At 36.0% G+C, this 17,401-nt stretch overlaps 1 protein-coding gene across 1 annotated transcript in view; it reads left to right on the top strand.

Moving 5' to 3' along the window:
- PTPRN2 (protein tyrosine phosphatase, receptor type N2) overlaps positions 1 to 17,401 on the top strand; it is a 1,506,109-nt gene that overhangs the window by 1,457,418 nt on the left and 31,290 nt on the right. The window contains exons 18-21 of the mRNA XM_027841109.1: positions 559 to 678; positions 2,171 to 2,337; positions 7,649 to 7,702; positions 10,431 to 10,495. Of these exons, the coding sequence (XP_027696910.1) occupies positions 559 to 678; positions 2,171 to 2,337; positions 7,649 to 7,702; positions 10,431 to 10,495 (406 nt within the window). The remainder of the gene's footprint in view (positions 1 to 558; positions 679 to 2,170; positions 2,338 to 7,648; positions 7,703 to 10,430; positions 10,496 to 17,401) is intronic.

The following is a 17,401-nucleotide window of genomic DNA, read 5'->3' as shown; positions in this document are numbered from 1 at the left end:
CAATTTTGTGATGCTGTTTTCTGAGTGCACTTTTCTTTTCAAAGAAACAGCTTGGGAACTAGCCTCAGATTGTCTAGAAATATCATGATTCTTTGTAAACCAACCTAGCCAACTGCTTTCAAGACATGGAAAATCTCAACAACCCAAAACTAGGCGTGCCAAATGTTTGTTTGTTTTACATTGAGAAGGCAGCAGCTTCTCTGCTTCATGCCACATCAGCTACTATGTTGTATATTTTATGCAGCGTTATAGAAAGTTTCCTTCCCAGATCAAAAGTTGGAAAGCCAAACAGCTGAACATAGAACAGAGATTTTTTTTTTTAAAGCATGGAATGAATTCTTTGGAAATTTTTTAATATCTCATGGAAGCATGCAAAATATGGTCCCATTTTATTCAGAGATTTGAAAGCAGCTGCAGAGTAAAAGTGTCTAATGAAAATGAAATAAATTTCCTGTGAATGGAATAAATTTTGATTGTGTCTCTGAGTGCAGTAATTATACGTGTCACGCGGTAATTAGGCAGTCACAGTGTGGCCACGGTGTCTTTCTTTGTCTGCAGATGGTCTGGGAGAACGGCTGTGTCGTTATTGTCATGCTGACACCCCTCACGGAAAACGGAGTCAAGCAGTGCTACCACTATTGGCCAGATGAAGGGTCCAACCTTTACCACATCTATGAGGTACTTAAGTCAAATAGATCTGGTTGTCAAGTTGACAGTAAATGTGTGGATTGATTTCATCCTGAGCCAAATATTATTTAATCTACTTTGACCTAAGCTGGGACCCACCATAAAGTTTCATTGGGGAAGGATGCAAGCAGCCTTCCTCCAAGAACACTGAAATCCCTTGAGTTCCTCTTGGAGTGAAAGCAACTGGAAGGTGACAAACCAGTTTTATGAAGAAGAGGAATGAAATATTCCTTGGTTTGGGAACTTCAATTCTGATAAGCATTTTCTAGGAATTTTCACAATATAAATAGAGATCCAAGCTCTTAAAATAGCTGTATTGTGTAAAGCTCTGTAACTGAAGTCTTTGATAATATGTATTTTTTAATTGCTAAATTTTGACAAATATAAATGCTGGACAAAAAGAAAAAAGTAAAAATATTTACCTCTACAGGGTAGTCCATTTAAACAGGCCCCATGGAGTATGGCTTTAAAATAGTCTCATTTAAAAGGGAAGCCCTGCTATTATTCTAATGATTTATTGATTTCGCCAGCCTGGTAAAGTAGTCTTAACACAGTGCTGTTTAGAGTTTTGCATATGTATTATTTGACTTTTATATTTGGAGAGGAACTTCAGCTAGACATCCCCTTTCAAGTTTCTTCTGCACATTTAGGGTGGCCCAAGTAAGCTTAAGTATTTAAAGAAAGAAATAGACTCACCCCTCTGCTACTGTTTTCTATTAAAGGCCAAAATAACCAAGTTTCACAATAGTGAGTCAGTTAGAACCATGCACTCCAGAGGGCATGCTTTTAGGGTTGAACTCGAAAGGTGATTAATTGTCTGTCATGTTAAGATTATTGTCTTAAATTTGAGGGATACTAACCCATTATTTTGATGTGGGTTTCCTCATCTATAAAATGAGAGGATTGGATTAAGTGATCGCCTAATTAATTTCCAGCTCTAACATTCCATGAATCTATTATACTAATATTTATGCAACTAGTTAAACTTCTATTTATGGGTCTTCATGTGGAAGTTCTTATTTTCAGGGTTTACCAGCTCTAAATCAAGGTTTGTGCTATTCTATTTAAGATGAGACTCAACTTTACATAGAATAGTTTGACCAGATCTGTTTAGGTTATTTTTGTTGGCCAACCATTTAATTGATTGGTGTTATTTCTTCAAGGGTTCTATCACAGAAACTGTAAGGGCAATATTCAGGCATAATAATTTTGAATAGTAACCATTTTTTGGCCCCAATTGATTTTCTTTTATTATGATAGTTTAATCACATGTATCAATGTTCTAATTGGTTAGGGAAGAGGACAGTATCAGCCTGCTGATTCCTCTGCTCTATGAAAGGTTACAGAACTCATACTTGATACGTGTACTCTCCTCCCCATATCTGCAAACCTCCAATTAAGTATTATTGAATTGTGCTTTAGGTTTATGATGCCTTTTACCCTCTTTCTTTCTTTTCTTCTCTAAATTATAATTTCTGTCCAGGTAAATCTGGTGTCTGAGCATATCTGGTGTGAAGATTTCCTTGTGAGAAGTTTTTATTTGAAAAATCTTCAAACTAACGAAACCCGGACCGTAACCCAGTTCCATTTCCTTAGTTGGTATGACCAGGGAGTTCCTTCCTCTACAAGATCACTTCTGGATTTCCGCAGGTACAACAAAGTACATAATAACACATTAAAGTGTCTATAGTCTGCTCACTGGTTAAAAGGAGTAATATTTGCAATAATTACTTTATGTAAGATTCCTCAGTGGATGTGTGGTCATCAATTCTAAGTGTTACTGGGTAACCACTCTTATCCATGTCTCTTTCATTTCTAACAACATAAGACCTATTTCTTTTTGGTCTATCTATGTTATCAAGCTCCTTGGAGATTATTATGAGAATTATAAATGAATTAAGAATGCAAGATCAGGTACAGGTTCTAAGATACTCATTCCTGAATAAAAGAAGATGCAAATTCCAAATAAGTCTAGTCAGCATGGACTAGTGTCTACTTAAAAAAAAAATAACAACAACAACACTGGCTTGAAAATGACAGTTTGAAAAAATTACTCAGCCTTTTGCCCATCCTCAGGGCTTTGATAATTACCCAGTGAAAGAGGGAGACTCTTTTGAATATTTATTAACTGAATTGTCTGACTAGACTCACTTTGTACTAAAATGCATAGATCGATAAGGAAAACAAAATCTCTGACTGAAATGTTGATTGCAAAGCGTATTTGACGTATCATCTATAGCTCCTGTTTGGTATTGGCTACTGTACAGTGATAACTGGATAGGACTAGGTAACCTGAAAATTGTGCATAGTTTCAACAAAGCCCTGAAGTCTGTAGGATCTTGCCTCCATTTCAATTAAATTTATCTACACATTTTAAAGAAATATTAAAGATTACAAATAAAAATTGGAAATAAGGAATTGAAGAATTAAGATTGAATTGCATTCATCGTATGCCTACATAGTGCAATCTTGAGATAACTAGTTGTTTATCCTAGATTCTACGGTAGCTTGGGTTGGGGGAAGATGGAAAGATCAGGTATTTTAGTAAAGATAGACCTTCAGCCTTAACTTTGATTTTCCTGAATTTGTAAGTTCTAGGCTTGTGTTGTAAGTGTGATGTACTTGATTTTGCTTATTGTTCTATTTAAGAAAGAGAAATGTAGCATATTGCCTTGGGTCAAATAGCATGTAAATGAGATCAAAAAGAAAATCAAATTTGATACTGTACATATAGTACACATTCAAAGCCAACTCTGCTGCTCTCTTACCTTACTTATAGATCCAAATTGTGTATTATAGGTCAAGAATACTGAATGCATGGTAAAAAGGAAAATCTGTTCACATATATGAACAATTGCTACTTTCCCTATCTTAATTTCTTGGCCATTTATGGCTTTTCTTGATGTAAATTCAATGTATTATAGGAGGAAATATTACTAAGACATGCTATTTAAAATCTTACCTAGAGTAAGTTTTTTGGGATGGAGTCCTCAAAAAACGTACTTGATGGACATATTGCTGTATCTCAATAAAGATGGCTACTCATCTTAATATCAATGTCTTAATGTGCATTCAGTGTACGTGTATATATATATATATGCATATGAGTGTATGTTTATACATTCATATACATATATGGAATTGAGCATATACATAACCAACCCTCAATGTTTAATACGTCATTATCAAGAAAAGTTAGATTCCCGAAATTCCCTTGCTCCAGAGTCTATGGAGATACGGTACTAAGAAGTTGCCTTTATTTTGACTTTTTATCAAAAATAACCACCCTAACCAAGACCAACAACAAAAATTCTAGAACCCATAGCTTTTCAAGTTTCATTTGGAAATCAACTTTCTATTTCTTTACTTATTTAGCGAATTGTGTTTCAGATAATTATGGATTTCCCAGATTAGGCTGAATATTGACCTAAATGCTCATATTCTAAGAATGTACCCCACTTACGCATGAGATGCTGCAATGATTTTTTTTTATAAGCACACAAATTACAGAGTTGGAAGAGGTGAGGCTGCTTCTGAAAACACTGGTCAGTTGAATGTTACTAGAATCCTAATTTCATCTTGAACAATAGACCAACCATTCTAGCTCTGAACTAGCTTGTTAGTCATGCACTGATATGTGTAATTAAATATTTCTCTGAGCCCAGAGGGAGCACATTTACACTTTAAAGAGAAACTGCTAAGCTAAAAGATAATTAGCATCACATGTGAGGGCTTTGCTTAAAATATATATATTATGCTATCACTTCTTGCTGTGTGCAATGACATCTACTAACCCTGCTCACTTTAAAAATGGACAAATTCTTATTTTGCCAGCTAATTAGCGGTTGCCGGTGTCATTTTTGTGATGTTGCAGCTAGTAATATGAGCCCAGTTGCATAGTCACAAAAGTGATCATTGGAAACTGTGACTCTGCTGCAGGGACAATGTGGGAAACCCCTTTTCTGAGCCTCTAACGACCTCTGACCTTTGCTTGCTGATGGTTTGCATGATGATTTCTTTTCCACTCAATGACCCCATGGGTTGGTTTGTATCACTAATTATTCTTCCTCAGTTAATTCCTCCTGTGTATAGATCTAAATATAAAAATTATCATTTTTTTCTTAATGTTTGGAACCTTCTGCTTATGGATGAATTTTCCATTTACTCTAATAGGGTAAACCTGGGATGGAATGGGATACTTGAATATTGCTTATTTATCTTCATAACTTATCAGTCGACTATATATCATAGGTCAACTAGATGAAAAATCTTATGTTGGAATATGTGATAATCTGCTTTTAAGGTTTTCCTTTGTGCTTTTTTTCAAGCTGTGATAAGTATTTGGATCTCTTGTAAATAAAATGCTAAGAAAATAATGCCACGTGGTATTTACACAACATGTCTCTTTGGCTGTTTGTGAGTTGTTGGTTTTTTTCTTTCTTCCCAAATAGGGTTAGAGGAGGTTTTTCTTAAAATTACACTAAAGCCTTTCTAAACTCTGCAGAGGCAGCCAGTCACAACATGCTTAGAGACAACAGCATTTTAAACATGCCATAGAATGAAGAAAGGAATTACGGGAGTGCAAAAGCAAATCAGACATATTTAGCTAGTAATTAGCTTTTTAACAACATTACTAAGTGAGGGAGGCTGTCTTGTTAAAGAACTCCCAGGGAAGAGGGAAAGGGGCTGACCAACTGTAAATTGGACACTGTAATACTGTTGTGTCTGATGGCTGCTTACATTTTAATTGTGTCCTACACATTTTGGTGAAGGGTGGATATTTATTCTATTTATCTCTTTTTAATTATGCCTTTGTTGAGAATTCTTGGCACCATCTGAAAAATGGAGCAAGACCTGGCCATTTACCAGTATGTCTACAGATAAACATTTAGTTTTCCTTCCACAAAACATAGATGAGGCTGTCAAACATGAAATATCACAAGATGTTGGAATGCAGAGCTGAGGTGGTGACCCTGATCATGTTAAAAGATTCAGTTACTCAGAAATATATGGCAAAAGCTTTCATTTGCAGTTGAAAACCCCTTAAAAGTAAAACAACTCTAGAATGATTTAACGCTAAGCATGCTTGATTCTGCCAAAAGAAAATAATACCACCATCACCAAAAAGAAATTCTAAATGACTTTATCCATTTTAGCCTATATAGTAGGCTGGGCCCAGCAGCCTTCCCACTTCAGAAGTCATTCTGGTAGTTCAGAATCTATTTAACAGAGGTAGAACTCATGATGCCCTACTAACCTGAGTGAGGAAAAAAAGAGAGGAAAAACTTTAGAAGTGGGTCTACTTTCCTCAGTCCATTTTATACTCAAAGAGCCAAGTACTTTTATGGTATTCTTGCACAGAAGTACTATTGACTTCAATAAGTGTTCATTTCTTGCTTATCATCTTTTCTCCCAAATCCCAAATATAAATGCAACTTTAAAAAAAAATCTCCTGGTAGTATAGTAGAATGAGAGCTTAACTATTAGGGTACTTGGTAACTTGTGTCCTGAGTCTTTCTTTCCTTATTATTTCTACTTTCTGTGATCTCTAAGCATGTGTATATTACATATTTTTACATTTTTGGTGGAGAATCAGAACAGAACAAGGAACTAACCTCAGATCCAGTGGTCACAGTGAAGTACAGGCATCTAGTTAATGCTCACAGTCAGGTTTTCCCACTGTACATTATCTTTTCTCAAAATGTCTGTCATTCCAAAGTCCTTCCACTTAAAACTATGCAGCTTGGGGAACGTAGGCCTCTCACACTGAACACTGATGTACATGACAATGCCATTGGATCGGGCATCCAAGCTCCATGTATGATGATGCCAAAATATATGGTGAATTCAGTAGAAAGAAATCAGTTAATCTGTTAAAAAGAAAAATCAAAGTCCCCTCTTCCTTTCTTTTAATGTCCTGAAGATAAAACAACTGATTGAATTTTTACTTTTTTGATGGATTATTTTGGTGTTTGTAGCTACAGCCTCTGAAAAGAAAAAGTAAAGCCTTTTCATTTTGTCTTTAAGGGAAATTTTCCCATGTTACTGTTCCCCTCTCCCCAATTTTATTTCCTATCATAGGATAAAAGAATGCTACACATTTCAGATGAGGAATGAATTTCTTTCTTCCAAAAAACCTAGACTCTTATTTTCTCCTTTGAAAATACCCTTCTGAATAACTTGATTTGCTTTTTAGATATTCCATAGCTTGTCTGATGAAAGAAACAAAATGTTGGAGGGTCCTTTACAAGGAATATAAATCACCCTCCCATTTGGGCCAGGAGGGACAGGGATTGTTACAAAATTTTGATACATGTTTATTGTTTATCTCTGAGAGTAACTAGTCAAAAATCTGTAGAATGAAAATTGTTTGGTAATGCACTCAGATTTCAAGAATGGAAGGCTCTTTTCTTGACAGCATTGTTTTTTCTCTTCGGTTAAAACATTCTTACCACATGATCATGTAAAAAGTCCACAGGAGGATTTCTCTTGAGAGTATTTCCATGCAACATGTTTTTTCATCAGAAATGAGCGGATGATGGGAGTGTTTGGGGGGGTTAGAGCCTTAATTCTAAAACACAAAAATTCCAATGTATAATAGAGAAAATGAGCCTATAACAAAAAGTTAGATTAACTGAAGTAGGGGGAAAAAAAAGAGAGTTAGGCCGGGAGCTAGATGGATTGATCCATTGATCAGAAAGACCATTTATAGATCTGGTTACTTGAGTTCACCTTTGGAAATGTAAATTCTTTGTGAATGTACAAGAATTTTGTTTAGCTTTTCAGTTTACTGTAAAAAGGAAACTGAACCATGAGGAATTGTGAGTGTCATTGTTTTCTTTATCAAAACTGGCTAATGGAAAATGTGTTTGAGAATATAGAACGGTTGATTTGGCTTACTCTGTTTATTATCTGACGAAACAGATTATAATTATAACTTGATATCTCTCTTTTGTTGCAGAAAAGTAAACAAGTGCTACAGGGGCCGTTCTTGTCCAATTATTGTTCATTGCAGGCAAGTATCACTTTTAACATGTGCTTGGAAGTTTTGCTATATTAAGAAACCATGAAACTGTAAAAACAAACATAAAAGTTGAGATTACTAGCAAATTAATAAGCACATACTTAAGTGTATTTTTTGAAGAAAATTCTGAGATAGCAATTTAGCTTTATGTTCTTTTTATGCTACTGAAAGTTGTGTTGATATACTTATGGTGACCATTCTATAATTTGTTGTTAAATTTTACCTGAGATGTGTCTAATTCCTCCACTAATGTATCTGACCAAAAAAGCTGGATCAAGATGACATTTTATTTTACAATTGCAATCAGATAAGCCATATTATTTCTATATGTGTGTGTGTGTGTGTATATATATATATATATATATATACATACATACATACATACATACACACATATATGTATTATGGGCGGCTAGGTAGTACAATAGATAGAACACCAGGCCTAGAGTCAAGAAGACCTGAGTTCAAATACAGCCTCAGACACATACTAGCTGTGTGACCCTAAGCAAGTCACTTAATCCTGTTTGCCTCAGTTTCCTCATCTGTATAATGAGCCAAAGAAGGAAATGGCAAACCACTTCACTATCTTTGCCAAACAAAGGGTTCACAAAGAGTCAGACACAACTGAAACTACTAAACAACAACAACAACACACATATGTATATATCTAGCATTTGGCCATTATTAGAGGCATGTTTGAATAGCCACCACCTGCCCATCTTATTGTTTTCCAGGATGACCATGAGTGTTTTCATGGAAATCAACTTGGCTGTTAGAGCTTTGCCTTTCTATTGTAAACCCTTGTTTTGTCTAAGTTAAAACTATAGAAATGAAATTAGCCAGGTTGTCAAAAGGATATCTGAATTTGACATTTCCTTTCTCTGCTGCATCTGATTCAACTAACAAGCTAAATTTTGGATCGTCTTTTGTTGAATAATTCATACTCTTTATTAGAACCTTTTTTTTTTCCTGTTAGAGTTGTGATGATAAAGAAAAGAAGTTTTAATTTTTTTTTGAAACCATCAAAATATTAGAACTATTTCTATCACCTAGCATAGTACCTTGAACATAATAAGAGATGATACCAAGCCCACCAACCTAATTCAAAAATTTTTGTCGTTGTTTATTTTTTAGTCCATAGGGGAGGTAGGGTGATAGTCTCAGCCTTTTAATTTTCTTCTACAAGTAACGTAGTCTTTACACCTCAATATGTTAGACTGATGAAGGATCAAATTACTTAGAAAGCAAGTCCTTAAGCATGGATTCTTAACTTGAGATGCATGAACTTTAAATATATATTGATAATTGTATTTCAATATAGTTAGTTTCCTTCACATTCTTATACACTTTATTTTATGCATTTTAAAACATTCTAAGAAGGGGTCTGTGGCACCAGAAAGGGTTAAAGATTTCTCTTCTTCAATGATGTAATGAATAAAGCCATCTAGGGAAGTTGGTTCTGATGACTAATTTTTTTTTTAATTTTATTTGTATTTATTTTGCTTTGGCTGCTGATTTTTTTTTTAATCAGTCATTTATTTGAGGGGGGAAAGTTAAATGTTAATGCACTCTCTCTATGAAAGCTATCCATCCCAAGTCAACTCTGTCTAACAATTATTCAGTAGTTTGGTCAATACAAACAAGAAAAACAATACTAGTTAATATCTATAGAGTTCCTTCAAGTTTGCAAAGGACTTTGCATATGTTATTCATTTGATCAATAAATAAGCTGGGCAGGCTAGAAATGAAGCAAATCAGAGAGACTGCAGGGATAGGAATCAGAAAGCCCTGAATTCAAATCCCACCCAAGACATTTACTAGGTATATGATCCTAAGCAAGTCTCTTAACTTCTGTCTGCTTTGGGTTCCTCATCTGGAAAATGAGGAGGTTGGATTAGGCCTCCACAGTGCCTTATAGCTCTCATTCCGTGATCCTGTTGGCTATGTTAAAGAGGGTCTTTTACACATGCATGCAATGAGACATCAACTTAGTGGAAAAAATAACTAGTTTAACATTTTCTATATCAAAACTAATGATGCTTGTATTATTTTTTGTCCTCTAAATTGCATCTTCATTTTTTAAAAATTTGATATTGTTGAGGCATAATTCAAAACATTTTTACAACTCTAGTCCAGATGGTAAATTTTCCAATTATAGAAGGTGGGGGCAGGGGAAGGGGGGAGTTCAGGGGGAGGAAATGAAATGAGAAAGCTTTTTAAAGCCATGATTAAGAAACAAATAACACGGATATTTCCATTTCTAGAGGGGATAAAGTGGCATAAAAAATCTAAAAGTAAGGAAAATCCCCCCTCAAAAAAAATCAGTATGACAATTATCCGACATATATACTCAAATGAAAACTTTGGTGTTGCCGGAGAATGCTGGTTAACTCTTCATCTTTTGCTTCTAATCTTTTTGAGTTCTAAGTCCGTGCTTATTATATGTGGCAAGGTTGGCGTTTTCTTTAATTTTCTTTTGCTAAAACGCAAAGGAAAAAAAAAAAGACAGACAAGGAAAACCTAGTCATGAAGAACAATAGTTAATCCTTCATGAGCAGCTCGAGCTTATTAAAGCCCATCAGAAGTTTTCTTTGTTTCTTTTCCTCTGGTTCACTCACTTTTCCTTTCCCTGTCCCCACTTATAACATGGGTAAAATAAATGATTGCTGCCTTTCCTGTGGACAGATAGCATGTTCATTCTCTCTCCTTCTGTTGACAGTGATGGCGCTGGAAGGAGCGGCACCTACGTGCTGATTGACATGGTTCTCAATAAGATGGCCAAAGGTGAGATTCAAAAGCCCTGGCTGCTTTGTCAGGGCCGAGATATGTGGTCGTGTTACCATAGTAACGTAGGATGCAATATTCACAGAAGGCCTTCGAATAAATTAGAGGAGTGTACTCCCCCTTCCTGAATCATATTAAGTTATCTGCCACACATTTTTTAAAGTACATCCTTTGTTAATGGGTACTACATAGGACAATATTATATTTGGCATTGAGGGAAATGCAGAGTTCGTATTTTTAAACATTCAACTAACTCCAAAAAAAAGGTTATTTTTGGTACATAGTGTATTTCTTAGTAGAACGTAATCTCCATTGGTCAGTGACACTAATAATTTCTACTAATAATAATCTAAGTTTTCTCATCTATAAAATAGGGTTGAGTTCAACTAGATGACCTCTAAGGTCAGTCTTTTTTATTCCGTGTAAATAATTAACCTATTTCACTGGTTTTTTTTTTTAATATTTGAGTCTATAGTAGCACTATGAGAATTCCCTCCCCCACCACCCATTAAAATATAAATGTCTCTTTTGATTTTTGACCCTTTTGGAAATTTGTTCATATACTATCTATCCTAGAATAAAATAATTCTAGAGCTGGAAAGATCCTTATAGATCATCTAATTCAGTCCCTTCATTTTATAGATGAGAAAACTGAGGCCCAGAGAGGTTCACTGAGGTCACACAGTACAGAAAAGGGACTATTACCAGGACTCATGGGTCAGGGGAGAGAATAAGAATAAAGCCTTAGGTTGAAATGAGGTTTTGCAGCATCAAATAACATTTTGAAGTGTTCAGAATTAGCTTAGTCTTAGGGATTTATACACACAAAAGAAGAAGCATTATGTTACTTATTAACAAGTTGGGTGGGGGAGGAGTATTTCTATCTAGGAAAGTGCATTTTTATTCCCTCAAATATGCATCATTTCATTTGCAACCACAGAGTTGCCGAAGTACAGAAATTGCCATCTATGTTAAGAGTAGTTGTGTTATCTGCCCCAACATCTACCAAAAAAAAGAAAAATTCTAAGAGAATGTGGATTGCTTTGTTTAAATGTGTCATGCATGTGTTTGTGAAAGAATATGTGACTCCATAAGCTCCTCGATACATAATTGGTTCAAGTGGAAATTTGATCACTACAAACAAAAATGAACAGAAATAGGGGAAACGGATGTTGACATCATCTCAACATTTGTTTGGGTTATGTTGGTTTTCACCAAGAGGATATGATGAAACCTGGAGTTTAAATATATGCAATTTTGTGTCATAGAGAAGTATTTTCCAGCTTCAGGCTTTCAGCCACTTAAGGAAGGGTTGACTTATTGTAAGAGCACTAAAGAATGCCATTTATTGACTCCATTGTACCATGTAATGTCAAATTCCATTTTAAGTGTGGGCTTAGTATTTCACAATACAAAACAAGTCATGTGAAACTGGCCAAAGAAAAGAGTCGAAGGATTTTTTTTTTTTTAAGATTGGTCACCCCCCCCCATTTTGTTCTTGACCGGCTCCCCTCTGCCAATGGGGTGTGCAATTTGAAATCCCCTGACCTGGAGCTTGGGATGTAGTCTAAATGAAAGATCAAAGGGCAGAGCGGGCATCTCAGCCCTGCTGAGGTGGGCCTTTCCCAGGCCGTCACACTGTGAGGCAGCCAAAGGTTTTGTTCTGACAGGAATCTAGGCCCGGCCTGTGAGGCCTAGGCCTTCTTTGTCTGGCCTGAGAAGTTTGAGGCCCAGGTTGAGGATCCAGTGTTCATCAAATGATCAAAGGCCTGAAGCCCTGGACATGAAACCTTTCTTTCCATTTCCTTTTCTTAAAAAGAATGAATTGCAGGAGGACCAAAGAATGCCATTTCCAAAGCTTTTATGTGGAGTGCTAGCTCTAACTTTAGAGTTCTTCAGTTCTAAACATAAAAATGGAAGTGCACTTTCAGCCCGGGTCCAGCTGCAACGACACAGCATCAACTAGAATTTCTTTCATAAAGGCTTTTTAAGTAAGGATTAAGGCCTTCAGTCTTTTTTTTTTTTTTAAGGACGTTTAAGAATAAACTTAGAATAATTTAAGTTCTAGTTCCACTGTCTAGTTTATTAAAGAACAGATAATAATGCATTTTTAAATCAAAGTAAATAGGCTCACCCTACTTTTTGGGCAGTGGGAAAGTAGATATAAAACTATAAAATACTTTCGTACTTCACTGATTTTTGTCATAGGGAAGTTCCCTTTTCAACTAATACTTGAGACTTTTACTTTAGAAATAGTTTCGTTTAGGGATTTTGCATTCAAGAGCTTTTGGCATTTAAGATCTTAACTCAATCACTGATCAAATTATGAATACTTCTGGAAAAACATGTTTATAGAGTTGTTTTTATTATTTTTCACTGTCACATTGTATCCCTAGAACTTAGCACAGTGCCTTGTCCGTTCATAGTAAGGGTTTAATAAATGCTTGTTGAATTGAATTAGATACCTGTTCATTCACACAGCATTTTACAATTTTCTCACACACACACATACATATATATTTAATCAGTTGTGGAAAACCTTCTCTCAGTTCTAAAGTAGGGAAGGAAGAGATGCAATTGACTAGGAATTTAGACTAGTTCCATCCTTTGGCAAGTGATGAAAGCTTCCCAAAGAATAACATTTGTCAGGTCAGCCTGGAGCCTCTAGGCAAAGTTGAAATTGTCCTAACTTTCAGCTAACATAGTGGCAATCATAGAAACCCAACCACTGGGGAAATATTTATCCCACATTTTATAGAGGATTCCCTACCAGGATTTTTGTTTGGGCAGGGGGCAGGGAATTTGAAAGGCTCTCCTGATGCTAGAAGGACTTGTATGCTGCGTAAACACATTCCAATCTCCCAGTTGCTATTGTTATTCAAAGAACTGTTGAAAGCATTTTTTTGGGAGTCCTGTTTCTTTTGTTTGACCTGAGTCATAGGAATGAGAATTTCCTTTTGGGAACTAAATTAGGGGATGTTCTAAATAAATGTGACAGTTAGTTGTTGTCTTCTTAGTTGCATTAACTCCAAGTGCTTTTCTAAATAATCTAAATTTCATGAATTTAGCACAGTGAGATGATGATGTTACTATCTATTCAATGCCAGATTTTCATCCTCAGCAATTTGATCCTGTTTGTTATTGTTTCGCTGCCATACAAACCTTGTCAAATCTTGCCTAAGATCAGTGTAAGTTCTGGGTTTATATTTCTGATTAATTGTTCATTATATATTTGCCATTTGATTTAATGCTGCATTTTAATGTTATTAAGCTGCATTTGCTATGTAGATCAGTTTACCAACACTCCCACCAATCCTCCTCCCACCTCCCAAAGGAAATAAGCTTCATAAATGGCTTCTCTCCTTATCCTTTATCCAGCCCCCCTCCCCATCCCTTGCAGGGTCACAGAGTGCAGGGGCTGTCCAAATGCTATCCATCTACTCAGCAATGCAAAGAGATTTGAATTTCCAAAGAGATCAAAAAGCATTGTTGTTAATAATAACATTAACAACTCACATTTATATAGCATTTTAAAGTTTGCCTCACATCTACTCTGTGAGGTGGGTAAAGTGTCATTACACTTTACAGATGCAGAAACTGAAGTCCATAGATGTTGTGATTTGTCCGTAAGTATAATCACACAACTAGATTGTCCCTAAGCCCTCTTTCCATTAAGCCATACTGCCTCCCCTTTGAAATATCAAAGGATCTTCCATAACCTTTCTTTCTTGCCTAAACAAAGTGGTAACTCCAAGGGATATCTTGGTCATAGTTTATGAAATTTCGGTTAAAATATTAGCTTTAAATGATATTTTGAAGTAGACCATGAGAAGTAGAAAGGAGGAAAAAAATAGGGTGTGACGTAAACCAATTAAATGAATCTTGCTGCATATTCATGTAGATTTTTAACTTCATGACTCATCCTGTACTGTACTGAACAATGAGAGAATATCTTAATTAAGCAACTCCATTTTTTACTGGTTTATCATACTTAAAAATAACGAACTGCATGCCATTAAAGGATAAAATTTAAATTAATTATCTCTGCTAAGAACAGAGCAAATAAACTCATTAAGAGCAAGAGAGGATTTTTTGATTGTTGTTTGCTTGGACCTTATCATCATCATCTGTATGTACAGATTTGAGTTTGTAACCTGGTAGTATCTCCTCTGAAATCAATCGACAAATATTTATTGACAAATTATCATGTGAAAGTGCTATCCCAGATGCTATAAGATATAGGGAAGATAGGATAAAGTCCAGATCCTACCGGACCTTACACTTTGCTTGGGAAGATAAGACTCATACACAAATAACTACATTAGATATATACATCTAAATACATACATATATACACACATATACATATATAACCAGTGCCTTGTGAGTGGAAAATACAAGCTGTTCTATAGGATTCCAGGGACAGCTCACTTCTGGTTGAAATAATGCTAATTTTCATGGTGGTAGAATCAGAGTTGAAAGATGAATAGGATTTTAGCAGGCAGAGGCAAAAAGGTCATTCCAGGTAGCATGAGCTAAGGTGAAGAGATGAGAATGCACACGTTGCATATGGGGTTATGGTGAAGAAGATGATTAGCTTAAGTAAGGCAATAGAGGAATTTAGAATTGGACAAGTATGCTGGGGTCAAGGAATGCCAAGTAAAGGAGCTGAACTTCTATCTTATAGGGAAGGAGAAGTCAGTTGAGGTTTTTTTTAAGAATACAAGTGAAATGATCATAGAATATTTTTACAAAGATTAATTTGGCAGCACTGTGTGGGATGGAATGGAATGGAAAAACACAGATGGCAGGAAGACCAGTAAAGAAGCTTTTGTAGTAGTCTGGATGTGAAGTACCAAGACCCTAAACTAGGGTGGTAGCAGTAAGATGTTTATGAATTGTATGATTAGTCCAGCTGGATAAGGTGAGTTTGAAAAGGTAAAGTCAAAGAACTCAGGTAAAATATGTTGGTGGGAAGGAAGTTGTACGTGTAGGTTTGACTGAACCTTAAAAACTAAAGTACGAATAGTGTCTTAATGTGTCAGTGAGTTATCTCTTAGAGAGCAAAAGGCTAAACCTTCACTCTGTTGTGAAAACGAAACTATTGTGTTTTGGACTTGAGTCTAGTAGAGGTAGTTACCAAGTTATTATTTTTATTTAATTGTTTATTGTTAGCATTTTTCCCCTTTCAGTGAGCTAGTCTGGCACCTTAGCAATATTGACATTCACTACTACATTCTGGACGGTGGTCTTTGCAATGATGTAGCCATAGTGTATATTAAGCAGGCGCAGGCTGCACGTGGAATTCTATTATGCAGGGGAGCTGTGAATGAGTTACCAAGGAAGCGGTTAAGCCATATTGCTTGTTGTGGGCTCTTCTGTCAGATAATTGACCACCACGGGAGCAATGCCCCAAGCCACAGGCAAGCACGAACAGTGGACCCTGGGGTCAATTATTTAATGGAAAAACCTACAATGAAATGGGGCCTGTTGGTACTGGAAAACATCATTTAAAAGCATATCTTACATTGGCATTTTTCTATGAAACATCTTGCAGCTGGTAGCTCCATTGTTCTTCTGTTAAATGGGTGGCCCTCCTTCTGAAATATCCTATTATTAATAAGTAACATAAAGCCCAAATCTCACACTAAACCTCCATTGCTCCAGAAAGCAGACTTGTTAATTTGCTGTTCACCTTCTATGTCCTCTGCCTATTGGTTGTGTAACTACCAGGGTCCTTCTTGTCAAACAGGGACTAGCTCAAACTCGAAATGTTGAAAGCAGAACTCATTATGCTTCCTTTAAAACCTACTTTTCTTCCAAAATTCCCTACTGCCCATGTCAGAGGCACCACCGTCCTTCTGGTCATCCAGATTCACTACGTTGGCATAATCTTTGACTCATCACTTTCCCCTCCACCTCTTATCTCTACTCAGTTATCCGATTGGTTCCATCTCCACCGCATCCCTCGTATCTGTCCTTTTTTCTCTATTCATGCTGCTACTCACCAGGGCTATTACAACATCCTCCTAATTGTTCCTCTTTCCTTGATGCAATTAAAGACATAACACAAAGGGAGGCAGAAAATAGCTAACTCAGTTGACTGCCTGACCCTCTGTCTGTCTTTTGTTTTTTCAGTTTAGACCTGTGATTTTATCTGGGAATTCCCTCCATGGATTCAGATTTGCACCTCTCTACAATCTTGGGGTGTTAAGTGACTTACCCATGATCACCATGGTCAGTTAGTTTGTATCACAGGCAGGACATGACCCCAAGTCTTGCTGACTCCAAGGCCAGCACCCTAACCACTAAGGCTAAACTACCTTTTGATAATGTCATTTGGCAAATATGTATTTTTTAATTTAATTTGCTTTCGCAGTATGGTTAGGCTACTTTCTCTTGAGTGATTGCCAACCAAGCCTAATGCAATTAGCATCATTTTATTTGAAGGGAATAAAAGCATTTGGAGAATTTTGCCATTAGTAGGGAAACTCTTTTATACTTTGGATTTCTCCAAAACACTAGGAATTTCCTCTAGGTGATTATGTCTCCTTAATTAAAACCCCACTTGTTGCTTATCTATCAGACAACAAATATTAGGTACACACTAAGTATCAAGCACTACCCTAGGCACTTGGGATACAAATCCCAACAATCCCAACTATCTTGGGATTTTACATAAAAAATGAAACTATCTGAAGAAGCTTAACTTTCTACTCAGTCAAGGAGCTTACATTATATCCAGTTCATCATTGAACCGTGTTGTTTATCTCTGTAAGCTTATCTATCTTAGACTCTTATCTGACATTAATATCAGCTGGTCAGTCAACAAGCATTTGTTAAATGTCTCTTATATGCCTGGCACTCTGTTAAGCACTGGGAATAAAAAAATAGAAACACCCAACC

Source organism: Vombatus ursinus, unplaced genomic scaffold (genome assembly GCF_900497805.2).
Source record: "Vombatus ursinus unplaced genomic scaffold, bare-nosed wombat genome assembly UNPS02014852.1, whole genome shotgun sequence".
NCBI lineage: Eukaryota > Metazoa > Chordata > Mammalia > Diprotodontia > Vombatidae > Vombatus > Vombatus ursinus.
Note: the sequence above shows the minus strand (reverse complement) of the source record. Positions and strands in the feature narration are given on the sequence as shown.